The sequence below is a fragment of the Cystoisospora suis genome (genome assembly GCF_002600585.1).
Source record: "Cystoisospora suis strain Wien I chromosome Unknown contig_2234, whole genome shotgun sequence".
Taxonomy (NCBI): domain Eukaryota; phylum Apicomplexa; class Conoidasida; order Eucoccidiorida; family Sarcocystidae; genus Cystoisospora; species Cystoisospora suis.
Window position 1 is genome coordinate 1,903 of NW_027155033.1, and position 14,017 is coordinate 15,919.

The window sequence follows — 14,017 nt, forward strand, 5'->3', positions numbered from 1 at the left end:
ATGGTCGAGTCCTTTCGAGTCCTCAAAGCTGCTATTCTCGAAGGAAAGAAAATGTGACTTCACGTAGAGATATCGCCTCAAAGCACGAGATAGACGAAGAGACAGTGAAGTGACGCCCACTGGTAACTGCTGGAGTAGCCTTACAATCAAACACGCCACTTCTTCCATGCCACCTGCAATGAAACATACTAAAACACACAACACGGGTGAGCTAAAACGGAGATAGGATAGACCTGACTACAGAGGGGACGAGACACTTGTCCCCCTCAGTGATATCATCCACCACAGAGGAGTTCTTCAGAAGACACCAAGAACTATCGCAAAGGTTCTTCTTGAAGGGGAGAAGAACGTCAAGGTGAGTCGCGACCGTGGGTATAGAAGATGGAGAAGGAAGAGAGATCCAGGAGAACACAATTACTTAGATGGAAGGAGGAAACAAAAAAGCTCGGCCCTCGTCTCCAGATGCCCTCGTCCCTCATGGAGGCTACCACGTCCGGGGTTGTATTCGGAAAACAAGGAAGACATCTTGAAAAGAATTTCTGATGTGTCTAAATGTGAGACAGTCAGCGGCTATACTTCATACATGGGTGAACACCCAACAGTGGTGACATCTAGCTCCCTGTGTAACCACTTATGTTCCGAGGTTGTTTGTATGTCCTCTGCTATAACTACCAACGCCTTTTCATCTGAAGGAGACTGAGATAACGACACCTGGTGATGACACATGGATAAAAGATAGATGAAGAAAATGAATGCTTTCTGTGGATGAGATCTGATAAGAGGCGGCACTTCAGAAAAAAAGAGATAGATAGATAGATTAAAGATAGATAGATAGATAGATAAAGAAGTTATGACGTGCACACCCCTGGATGAAACAGCGCAGGCGAAAAATAGAAGGTCGTTTTGACGGAGGAGAAGGCATACAGAAGGGATTTGAAAGATACAAAGAGGTGAGATACACTAGGACTTTTTGTTCACTGTAGATAGATAGAGATCAACAGCCCACCACCCCTTCAATTCGCTCACGCAGAAGGTGACGATCAGTCGGATCGAACTTACCACCTCTCTCTCTCTGGGTTTCAGAGAGGACTCTTGTCACGAGCATTTCGGCTAAAAGACCGCGCTCGAAAGCAGGAAAACCTGTTCTTTCTCTTCCTTGTTCTTCGCCAAGATCCATAACACGTGGAGAAGACTCGGATGTTGTTTCATCACTCCTTTGCATTCTTTTCTGTTGTTCTAAACTTTTCTTATTGCCGTTTATTCCTCTCTTTAGACCGTCATGTAGAAACGTCAGCTTCATCATCATCGCCGCTGCCTCGCTGGAAAGACCTAAGAGCGTCCTTTCCCCCTGAGTTCCTCCTCCTTTTCTATCCCCTCGCGTCCATCCCCCCCTTCCCTCTCCTCTCCTCATACATTCGGCAACAAAGCAAAAGGGACAGGAGACTCGTCCTCTCTCTTGACCGATGTCTGGATATTCAGAGAGATCATGGAAGAGTTTCGATACCCCACAACAAGAACAAGGAAGGACTGAGATACCACCAAGAAAAGGTAATGAAAAGTCTTTCTTTGTTCCTCCATAGGAGTAAATCGCTACTCGACGACGATGGTCTCCCCTTCTCTCTTGTTGACTTGCTGTGGTCTCCATTCTTCTAGTCCCCCTTTCTTCTCCCCCTGTTCGACCGGTCCTTGTGGTAGAAGAAGCTCGTCCAAGCTGGCGCAGCTTGACACATCTTGAGCACATGTAGAGATCTTTATTGCGACAACCGCTACTTAAGAGAGGAAGAACAAGAGAAGCAGGAGGCTGTAGATGGCAGGGATAAGGTTGACGTGCAGCATCTAAGAGAATTCCACGAGACAGTAAATGAGGGGGCTGTAAAGTCCCCGCATCTGTTAAGATGAGGGACGTCGCATCTCGCCGAACTTCACGGCACTCGCTACTTAAAAACTGTTCACAGGGGCTAATATCGAAGAAAGGAGATGAACCTAGGAAAGCCGGTCAAAAGAGCCACACAAGAGAGAGAGGAGAGGAGACGAGACAGAGAAAGACAAACGACGGGAGATGATTTGCTTGTGAAAAGGAAGAGGGATGAGATAGAGAAGAGCATACAGTGGCTATGAAAAATTTCTTCTTGTAACGAGGGGGGGCTCGATGTCTATAGAAAGGTGTGTAGACAATACAACGGTGTTCATACGTACACTTGATCGGTCTATATACGCCCCTACGATAACAGTCACTCCGTAAACAGATGGATACACGTCTCTTCACGTCTACCCACAGACATCCCTTTAGTAGAATTTGTGCCTACAAACCAGCAGACACCTTGTTCCACCGGCAATCTGTTTTCTGTCATGAAGATCATGCGCCACATGATGTCTTAAGCACCCTCTGTCTCTTCATAAAGGGAGTGTTGCGACGATCAAAAACGGATCGTACTGTCAGCAACGCTTCATATCCAGTAGAGCCACGAGAGAAGGAAGACGTCGCAACGGGGAATCCTTTAGTAGAAACTTCTCTGCAGAAATGCATGGATAATGTCCATGCAAGGAGCTCGACAGATCGATAGATAGATAGATGCGCTTTGTAGAGTGGGGCACGCGTGTCCTACGACGTACAGCTCGGTGACAAGTAATTCTGGCTATGTTAACATTCATCACAACAGACAGATGAACTCCAACCACATACCGGAAAAGGAACCCGTCCTCCCTCTCAAGCTCTAGGCATTCATGACTAGCTACTCCAAACATAGTCGTAGAGACTTATATCTACGATCGCCATGTCTAGCGTGTTTTCTCTTAGAGAAGTTTCTGCTTACCCTCTGCAAAGACAGAAAGACAACCTAAGCGATGGCTCCCCGCGAACTGCAGTCCATTAGGCGCCCAAGCCATATCTAACCAGCAGCATTGATCACCTAGGCGGATTTTTCTTAGGACTACACAGCCTCCGTCCCAATGAACGAAATGTCGTCTTCTTGAACGCTGAAGACGTAAAGCTCTTTCCGCTTCTTCTTCATCCTCCTCTTGGGCAAGAAAATCGCCGGAATCCTCGACTGAGTTGGTTTCTGTCAAATGAAGAAAACCTTGTCCCTTTTGTCTCCCCCTTATTCGACTCTTCACCCTTCGACCATCATCAGGAAGAGCCCCCCTTGTAGTCGGAGAAGAACTATTTACCTGTTGTTGTTCTTCTTCCTCTTCTTCTTTTTCAAGAATCTTTTGATCTTTCTCTGAGTCATATGATGAGGATGATGATCCCACACAGTCTTCTTCTATTCCCTTCCACTCCCCCTTTGCTCCCCCTCCTTCTCTGTCTCCAATCTGACGATGACCAAGGTGAAGACGAGAGTTGAGGGCTCTTTTCATTCGGGAGGCGAGAGGAGAGGATCGGCATCTACCATCATCCTCATCATGTATGATAGTCTCACTATTAGTACTCGTTCTATGGCCCGTTGTATACTTAGGAGGCAACATCTTACGAGTCCTTCCTCCTCCCCTCCCTGTCATATCGTCAAGCCCTTCCTCACCCTCATCTCCTTCGACACACAATCCACTCCCAAACCCTAGCCGTACTCGCCTGCGGGCCTCAGAACAGTCCAGAAGTAGAACGTCTCCTCCAAATGTACAGCAGAGTAAGAGATCAGGACATAAAGGATGAGGCTTTAACTGAGAGACATGACTTTTTGTGATGCCTTCATTCAATCTTAAACTCCCAACACGACACCCTCCTCCCACCATCTCTCCATCACTTCCCTCTAGATCTCCCTCTGACTGGCTGAAGGAAGAAGATGAGCAGGATGACAGCAGCCTATAAGAAGAGGAAGGATCATTGACAGCTGTTGTCTGAGACAAGGCTTTGACGAACGGAAGGTCAGAAACCTTTCCCGCAAAGAAAGACATCGCCTGATCTAAAGGTTTAACACATTCTAAGCTTGCGCGTGGACGAGAAGTACGCCTAGAGACCGCATCGGCTATACATACTAACTCATCATCGCATGTAAAACATAAAGCCAAAAGACTATAACGAACTCCTGAAGCTTCTGCTGCATGTTGCGCAGAAGAAAAAACATGAGAGCTTCTCTCCCTTTCAGATGAAGAATGATTATTGTTAGATAGCCCGAGAAGAGAGAAGGGAGACTGGTGAGTACTTGGACTTTTCTGCGCTCTCTGTCCTCCTCCTGCTCCTCTATGACAACTAAGGCCCTGGCGACGCCCCGTATGACTACGACGTCCTCGGTCTTCATCTCCCGACAGTTCACCTGCTGAATGGGAATCATCTGAGGAAGAATTTGCAGAGGAAGAAGAAGAAACTGATGAAGAAGAGGAGGAAGAAGAGATTCTCCTTGTAACACGGTTTTGAGAAGTAAGACGAGCGGAAGAAGAAGATAACTGTGAAGAATGACCCCCACCACTTCCACCTGTAGCACCACTTCCCCCTCCCCTAGAGGAAAAGAGGGAAGAAGAAGACGAATAACGCATGCAGTCATGATGATGGTGGAGACCTAATGAAGACGACGACGAAGAACAACGATGAGAGAAACAAGCGTTCTCAGACAGATTGTGATTTCGCATTCGGTTAGCCCCCCCACCGGGTAGGTAACGACCTTGAAGAATTGACTGAATAGTAAAAGATATCAAACGAACGCGAGGCGGGGGGGTCAGAAACATGCCACCTCCAGTATCACTACTAGATGATGTCCTATGACGCTCTTCTACCCCACTGCCACGACGAAAAGAAGAACTTCGCGGAGCTTTTCTAGCCGCACCCGGGACAGACAAAGAGGAGGAAGAAGAGAGAGCAGAAAAAGACCAAAGATATAAGGATGTATCATCTCCTCCTGTAACTAGATCTGGTGAATGCCATGCGAAACAGACATCCGGGAAGGCCCCGTGGAAAGCTGAGAACAACAAAGAGATATGAAAAAAAGGAGAGACAGAGGTGAGACAAGATGAGGGGAGGTTGAAAGAAAAGACTAAAGAGGAACAATCACATCGGAGCATAGGACAGTCAAATATACACACGGTGTATACCTTCACGATGATTGATCTAGAGGCTCATCAAAAACTATATTCCGGATCCCAGATGCTGTTTTCCTTCAACTCGGCCTTCGAGTACCTAGGTCTGGGTGATTTATTCTTGAAACTCGTAGCATAGGTATAAAGCATCCGAAGTGAACAAGACAACACATACAGACATACCTACGTGCAGACGTACGTAGATATTCCCTACGTCCATACATATCTAGACACGCACATACATACCGTAGACCTACAAACAATTTTTGGCTCACACATCAACACGTATCAATCTCTCTCTATATAGTTCTAACACTCCCCCCTTACGCGTGAGATCTGCTACAAGAAGCTTGAAGAAGAACTCATCCCCGAGTCCACGGTCCACCCCTGCCACAGCGGCAGCACTAGCAGCCGCTGAGGCTGCTCGTGTTCTCCGTCCTCCTTTGCCCTCAGTGTCTGCTGCCAAACTCTCTCCATCTCCTGTCCTCTCTTGTTGTTCTTCTTCTTCATCAAAAGCCTCGTAGATAAGGTCATCAGCTCTTGACCCTCCTCCTTTCCTCTTCTTCTCTCGTTCGTTCTTCGACTGCCTCTCTTGAGCCTGCTTGGATCGCATGAAACGCAAGAAGCGTAGGCTGGGAGTCCGAAGCACGAGAGCTCGGTACGGTGGAGGTGAACAGCGTTGCGCCTGGAAACCACTTGAAAAGGGAGATACGGCGGATCCTCTTGTCCTCACTGCCATAGCAGATGAGCTACTATCGACGCTAGAGCTCAGGCGAGATGAGGAAGAAGAGCACGGCGGGGAACCTCGACTCGGTGGGTACTGCCCGCTGTTACACGAGGCCATAGGAATTGAACCACATGACATGCCACGTGATGGCGAGGCCATGGATGAGGAAAAAGAACGAGAAGAGGAGGTTTCCGATCCCATCCGATCAGAGGGAGCTTCTAAGCCTAGTGCTAACAGGAAGCTTCCCGACGAATCAAGGGGAACCTAAAGAGACAAACCAAAGAAGAAAAAGACAGTAAATGCATGCGCGCTCGATGAAAATACCACGCGTGTTAAATCAGACATTCCCAGCTGTACATGAGCGTTTGTGTGGAGAAAAGTCCTAGTCAGACAGCAGTGTACGGCAAAGCAACGATGCAGTCAGATACGTACAGAGAAACTGACACCTATATGTAACTCCTATGGAAATTCACCTTCGCCTCTGCCCTAGTTGCCAACAGAAGGCGACGGAGAACTTTGGACGACTTCAAAATCCAGCAGTAAATGTCTGGACAAAGAGGTTATATGGTTAAGAGAGAGGTAGCCGGAGGCCAACGTGAACTTCAGCTCAACAGGGCGTGTAAATACTCGTCATAAACCCACTGACTGTATCCCCACAGAAACAAAAACTAGCCCCCGGGTAAACATCCGCCTAGATCCTCTAGAGTGTGCTTAGCGTGGACAGAATCCCAGGGCTTAGTAGGCCCGTTCCTCTTCCTAAACCCTGCTCGTGCGATTTTTTAACAAGATAAATTCGGGAACCACATGCGTGCATGCATGCATCCATGCATACGTACACACCGGGGACGTGCACGCGTGTACCATACAAGGAAGACAACAATATTCTAAATCTCTCGATATACGACGCTACGCTTACCAATCTTAAAGCTGAACCTTACCTTACTAAGATCCATAGCTCTCGCTAGGTAAGAGCCTCCCCAGTCAACCTCTATAAGAGGCGCCACTGGAGTTCGTCCCCCTGGTCCGCCTATGGGCGTAGTCTCCAGTAGGTTCCGCAGATCATAGAACCGAATCTTCCCGTCATCGCATCCCACAACAATCAAAGATATAGGATCTAATCCTTCATCTATTTCTTCTCCTTCATCTCCTGTTCCCGTCCATGATTTGAAGACTTCTTTCGCCCGTGAGAAAGCATCACCATGCACATCTGCCTCTCTCCTCATGTCTTCTTCATCTTCTTCTCCTTCTGACTTCGTGAAGAGCTGGCCCTCTTCTCCTGCGCCCCCTTCGGCTTCATCCTTCGGATCGTTCTCCTTTGATATTTTGCTGCACTTCCCTTGGGAATGACTCGTTGCTTTCTCAACTCCGGACCAAAACGTTTCTCCTTTCTTCGCTTTTCTTGTCGATGTATCAAGTTCCTTTAACTCGTCCTTTGTAAGGGGTTCCCGCGTAAGAAATCTCGCCCAAGCGACTCGCTCAGGAACGACAAGGGCACATACGGGAAGCCATCCACCTGGAAGAAGCCTCCAAAGCCGTACTTCTCCTTTCCCACAGCCAGACAGAACTAGACTGTTGTTTACATGTAAGTCAACATCGGTGATATCTCCCTGATGCTTAACTAAGACATGCACTAGCTGACCCGAGCTCGCATCCCACACCTTTATCAGTCCATCATCCCCGCCTGTCAGGATGGCCCCTCCGCTTGTATCATATCGTACGACGTACACCGCAGCAGGCTCTCGAACCATTCCGGCTTGAAACTGAGGCTCCACAGCTGGTCGATTTCCGCTAAGAAGATCATCATGACTTAACTGATGTCCCCAGACATTTGCTACACGCCGTACACGTCTAGCCCACGATAGCCAACAAGATGTACTGTCTTGCGAAGTCAGAGATGGGCCGCTTCCACTGAGGAAAGCTGCGGTACTCGGGAGATGAGCACCGGACGGAAAAGCCGGAAGTCCAACAGAAGAGGGCGGAGCGGTTCTTCGTGGACCTCGAGTAGTCGAGGAAGGCAAAGAAGATGACGTAAAAGGAGAAACGAAAGAAGAAGATACAGCTGACGATACGGCCAAGGCTGCGGCAGTACTGTTAGAATCAGAGCAAGAGGCAAGCGATGAGTGAGGAAGCAACGGAGACAAGGCAGGTCGTAACCGTCGACCACGGTGTAAAAGGAAGATATTCGTGCGACTTGTAGAGGATTGCGCAGACAGCGAAGTAAAGGGGTGGTACGCATGAGACGATAACGAGGACTCCGTAGATGGGAGAAGAGTATAAGATCGTTTTAAGGAGCCGCAGCCGTCACACAGAGGCTCCCTAGCAACGGCGTGAGAATGACAGACACAAGAAGTTCCACAGCTAGAACCATGGCGACAGCTTTTCCTTCTTCTTCTTCGATCCCACGTGAAAGGAGAATCCACATCTCCATCTCGGAAAGGACTTCGTGGTAAAGGGCGAGGAAGATGGGCAGGCCAGCATGTCGAAAGGAACTCCTGGAGAGACATGTGACCTGGTGCATGACTGAAGAGAAGAGAAACAAGGTCTGAAAGAAAACGACGACAATCCGATACCTGTACAGTACCTCGGTTATATAACCGTGAGAAAGGCTTGCACCTCTGAGGGGGATTATTCGACACTGGAGAGGAAAAAGACGAGAAGCGCTGAGTGGACCGGCAATAAGAGCGCGTCGCTCCCTCTTCTAAGGAAAAAAGTTTTTCTCCTTCATCTTCAACGAAGGCGCCATCATGACCGTCATCTTCTCGTCTCAGGCCCCTTACAGGCGTCGATACTCGCCACTTCAGCCCTCCGGTAAAAGAGGGAAGAACGGTCGAGCTGTCTTCCGAATCCACAACACGTTCTTCACCTCGATAATCATGACATGTGAGGACCTTCTCAGTTCTCAGAAGCTCTCTTGACTGTGCATAGACGACATCTGCGACATCTTGCAGACCGCCAGCCTCTAGAGTACTTCCCGCTAAATACAGCAAGACGGATGAAAAGGAAGGAGGGATAGATACATTAGGAGCCGAATCAAAAACGCGTCCACTAGGAGCTCGCCTGTGTTTGAAGATCTGTCCCTCAAGACGAGACAGATCTGCCGAACGCGTGTTCATCTGCGAACCATCTTCGACGTCACCGTATACCTCCCGACTGCAAGGAAAATACTGACGGCAGGCCTGCCCTTCCAAAGAAGAGTTCACATCAGAAGGACAAATATCCATACGTCCCTGAGAAGAATACCCTAGTCCGAGAGCGGCTGCCACCTCTGGAGTAACTGTTAAGGTAGAAGGAAAACGAGAGGCCACTCGAAGGAATCGACAGGTCGATGATGACTGAGCAGAAGTGCTTCGCCCCTTGCTATCCTTTGTGTTCTCCTCTTTCGCTTTGAGAGCGATCGTTTCCCTCCTCTTGGTATTCAAGGGTGCTTGCTGACTGACCCCTGGTTCCTGGACAGCTGTCGAAGAACTTACATGGTCGAGATTGAGACAGCTGGACGGAAGAGAAGGCAAAGAAGATGAGGTAGACGGCAAAGCTGGCGAGGCCTGCAAAGACGAGGAGGGAAAGAGAGGTGCCCGATACGACGGAAGAGACGAAGAGGAATTGACAGAGGAGGGAGTAACAGAAGCAGAAGACATCGATGAGACACCAGATGCGGACACAGGAGATGTTGATACGGACGGCTGAGAATGACACGACGAAGAAGTCACAGAACAGGGCCCTAGCGGCGACACAGAAGAGATTTCAGCTGAAGCCGCAGGAGCACACGGAGAATTGTGAAGGAATGGAGGCGAAGAAGATGACGAAGAAGAGGGTACACCGGGAGGTCCACGGCACGCTTGGCCCACGAGGAGATTTGAACTACAAGGTGACGAGACGGGTGTTTCGCCCTGAATGGAAACTCCCCCGCTCACTGGAGTCGATGAGACTAGACAAGTAGGGGCACTCGACACAGCCGTGCCATATTGTTCCGTGCACGATACCCCTTGGGGTGGGGGTCCTCTCCCTGAAAGAGGGAGTTGAGAGAAACAGGAAGAGGACGGACAAAAGTTCGATGGGACCGGAGAAAACGAAGAAGGAAAGACACCAGACGACGATGTGGAGGAAGATGAAGAAGACGGGACAAAGGAAGAACTAGGAGAAGGCTCAGGATACTTAAGATCAGTTGCATTCTGACCTGATTCTGTCTGTCGACAGCCAAGAGTAGAGATAGCAAGAGGAGAAGAACAAGGAGGAAACAGAGAGTTTCCTGGGCTTTGTACGGAGCGGCCATTTTCAGCCGAAGAACCGCCTGGTGGCACAGAGTAAGTCCCATTCTGGCGTGAAAAAGAGAAACACTGCTGCGCTTGTACTCCTCCTTCAGCCCCCCCACAACTAGAACCTTCAGGCGACACACAGGATGGTCTCCCAGGCACAAAAGGAGGAAAACACAGGGGAGACAACGACGGAGGCGAGACAGATGGCGAAGAATTGGGGAGAGATGACGGCCATGAAGCATGATATCCATATCCAGGAATGTGGCTGTGAGCATTGCTGTGACCAGCTGAGAAAGACGACTGCGTATCATCCTGAGGTATAACCTGAGGGACTGGAAGACCTCCGACCGGCGATTGTCCACCTTGAGGAGCAAACTGGAAGCATTCTTGATAAGGCGTCGGAGGGCAAGGACTGTTGGTCACCATTGAAGACATACGAGAGGCACTCTGTGATGGACATGGCGTAGGAGGAGGAAATGTAGGGAAGCCACATGGATCAGGAGGGGCAGCGGGTGGAGGAAAAGATGGAGAGACAGAAGGAGGGAAAGGAGACGAATAGTAAGAGGGTGGCGGGAAAGGAGGAGAAGAGAGCGGAAAACCCGACGAAGGTGGTTCGGATGTGGCAGGAAGAGAAGAAGGCTCGGCCGGGGACACGTTGCAGGAGGGGTGGTGATGGTGGGGGAAAGTAGAGACGTCTTGAGAGTGTCCTGCTGTTATGGAACTCGTGGAACTTCCTTCTCCTCCCCATGGGATTCCTTGTTGTCCCCTCGTCACTTCAATCTCGTGCGGCACACTATGTGAACTTGTACGAAGAGAAGGAAGAGAAGCAGGTAATCCGTCCATCATGACAGACTCAACCTGCTGCTGAAAGCCCATCTTGACAAGGCCCTCATCCTCTGTTGAGAATGGGGAAGGCTTGGGCGGAGATACAAAGAAGAGAGACGCTGTCTCCTCCGTCCTCGGATACAGGGCCCCGTCATGGGAAACAGGAAGAGGGGGAGACGGATCGGATGGGTCAGGAAAACCACCGGGACCTGAGGGAGGGAGCATTTTGATGTAAAAAAACCAAAGAAGATACTGCTTGTCCAAAAGAGTCACGTTTTCGCACAAGAGAAGGCAGTCCTTCTCTCCTCCTCGAACTTCCTTCTCTGGGTTCTGGCTCCCTCGAACCTAACAAGTAGACATCTCCACGGACACCGCAATCTTTCATTCGCAGATTTCCGTACGCCCACCATTTTGCCTTTTTATCAATTTCCTTGATAGCCCTTCATGGCCAAACCTTCCTCCCTTAGTAACTCTTGGCTCTCGCACATCACTCTTTCCCGGGCATGACTACTGAGCGTTTCTTTGCTGTCGGCCGGTCGGCTGACTCGAAATAGTACTCAACTCCGAAAATGTACTGGAAGATACTCTAATCTCCTAAGAGTTTCGGGAAAGCGTCATCCTCTTCTTTCAGACAGGGCGCAGGAGAAAGACTTGAGCAGGAAACACGAGGTTTGACCCTCTTACACTGCGCTCCGGAAGCCCGTGGCGATCCCATATCAGACCGGACAGGAGAAGACGTCAGACACCCTGAAGAAATGATGACGAAGAACAATGGGCTTGCCGGATCTCTTCCGTGCTTGCAAACAAGGTCTACAGTTCGCGCCAGCCTGAGGGGTTAGCGGGACACTACCAGAAATCTTAGTCTCATAGAACAGGAAGGAGAGAGGGATGGACGGAGAGAGAGGACCGGAGGCGGCATTTACACGAAGAAAAATGCCGCAGTACAGACAAGGAAGAAAGATGGTGAAAGGAAAAGCACACGTGGAGTTTTTCCCTTGGTATCGAACACATGCAACGGGTGAGTACAGCGGGGGAGAACCGCGACGCGTTTGCAGAGAAATTTAACCCGGTAGGGCGAAGACGGCATAATTTCAGGCGAAATGATAGGCGCTCTAGTCCGCTGTACCCGAATCAGATCGGAGTTCAAATTTTTAGAGAAAATGCGTGGTCTCGCATCGTTATTCAGCGAAGGGGGGGGTAACTCATTCTGACAAGGGCCCCCCCTGGGCACGGCTTCTGGAGCCTTGAGAAAGAAGGATCTGGTTTCAGAGCCTACCGACAAAAGGCGTAGACAAAGCGGGGACGTAGAGAAGGAAAGAAGAAGCGGGTTCCGGAAGAAATTGAGAAGCAAGTGGGACGGATAGCAAACAGACGCTAGTGTGCGTTCTCCCTTCATGTGCTTAGAGAGGTCTACTGCTTACTACCCAGTGCACCCTCGTTTTTCTGCAGTTAACTGGGGGCATGTGCCCAAGCGCACGTCGCTGCCGCTTCCTTCGTTTTCTTTGGAAGTCACACTTCGTTGTTAAGATAGTAGAAACCACCCTGTGAGTCCTCGACTATCTCTCAATTGCTTTAGTTCCTGTGGAGAGCTGCCTTTCCAGTCCGTCTTGAGCTGCAAGTTTCTGGCCACGGTGTCTTGGTAACCGTAGGGGGAGAGGGGGGTTGTCGCTACGGGCGCAGCTCTTACTCACTCAAACCCTCGAATCTTTTCGTGTCTTCTGGCGCCGTACACCTTGAGCCGCAGCCAGCTCGCGGCTTATTGAAGCAGGCATATCTCGCTAATGTGCTCTCTTATCTGGCTCTGGAAACCATCTTCTTTCGCGTGAAGTTGAGAGAAGAAGGGGCAATCGGATGCCGGTGATAAACCAACTCTCCGAGCCTGTGTTGATCTTGCGCCCGAAAGGGGGCTTGTGTACGCGTGGAGAAGTCTTCAGAGAGGAAGGGAATTTCTGCACCGACTGTACCTGTGAAACGCCTGGCGTGGGCTCAGCCAACTTAGCAAGTGTCCGCCAACAAAAATAGACATGACCAGACCTAAGAGGCGTGCCAAGCCCCATAATACTCTGGATCAGAGCAGATCTTGTAACAGGCTGGAAGGAGGAGGCGGCACCCTGGAGCGTGCCTCAGGTTCAAATCACGGACTGACAGGGTGTATAAAGAAAGAGTCTCAGCTGTTCAGGCTGTTGCAGGCTAGGTTCACGGTGCGCGAAGAGACCGTCTTAGCACTCAACTGAAATAGAAGCAGGAACACCACGGATGGATCCGTCACGTACCTGCTTTCTCACAAGTTGTTGTTTCGGACCCGAAGTAAGTGCTTTTCCGAGCATTGATTGTCCTCCAACAGGAATCTGTCAACATCAGTCCGGTTACGAGACACGAGGAACAACTGACAGAGTTTCCCTATCCAGGTCAGTAAGCCGTCTGCGGCACGCGGCGCGACGGTGTGGTCTTGAGCTGATGTACCAGGGCTCGAATCTGTAGGCAGTTCCGACAGCAGTCTAACGAAGGAGAGTCTAGTCGGTACATCAGCACCTTAGCCGGACACATACAGGCGCCGCCACAGGAAACCTTCAGGCCCTAGAGTAAGCGCTTGCAACGAGGCCTCTCCTGTCAGTGGCGGGTCTTGCACTTCATGCCTCTCAGCATCGGTGGGACATGAAACAGCCGCTGCCTTGGCCGAGACTAATTTATTGTATTTTCTGTCCCGCTCGGCGTAACGAACTCGCAGCTAGCTGCTGTTTCGTGGTTCGTGGCATGAGTAGGGGCCTCGGGCTCGCCGTCAAACCAACCACTTCGGAAGAACGGGGGTCCGCGCGGCACAAACAGGAGCCGCAGTTCATCAGGCAAGCTTGCCACCCGCGCAATCCCCCCCACCGCGAGGCCCAGGCGGTCCAGCCATTGCAGGTAGACATCGTATGCGATTCCGCATACGGCATAAATCTCCCTCCCTTGTGTTCTTTCAGTGTGACGGTTCCACTACGCTGCTTGTGAGGTTGTTCGCCGGTTATCGGTGGTCGTCTCCGGACTTCACGAGACGCACCAGTTAGGCCTTGGCCCCCTCTACCATCAATACCCCGGGCGCGGTTTGCGCACATCACGGCATTTAGTACAACAAGGCGGCGTTCTGCGCCCGGTTACCTAGAAGCCGTCGACAACTCGTGGAGAACGCGACACGGCTCGCGTACCACGTTCTCCGTCTGGGATT

At 50.2% G+C, this 14,017-nt stretch overlaps 1 protein-coding gene across 1 annotated transcript in view; it reads right to left on the bottom strand.

Annotated features, from left to right (window-relative positions):
* Positions 1-12,030, bottom strand: part of CSUI_004699 (wd g-beta repeat-containing protein) — a 13,384-nt gene extending 1,354 nt beyond the window's left edge. Inside the window, exons 1-5 of the mRNA XM_068064884.1 lie at positions 6,673-12,030; positions 5,335-5,998; positions 2,814-4,889; positions 1,060-1,983; positions 1-173 (exon numbers count right to left, since the gene is read on the bottom strand). The exon at positions 1-173 is cut by the window's left edge and continues 422 nt beyond it. Coding sequence (XP_067923139.1) covers positions 1-173; positions 1,060-1,983; positions 2,814-4,889; positions 5,335-5,998; positions 6,673-11,037 — 8,202 coding nt within the window. The 5' untranslated portion in view covers positions 11,038-12,030. The remainder of the gene's footprint in view (positions 174-1,059; positions 1,984-2,813; positions 4,890-5,334; positions 5,999-6,672) is intronic.
* Between the last annotated feature and the right edge of the window lie 1,987 nt (positions 12,031-14,017).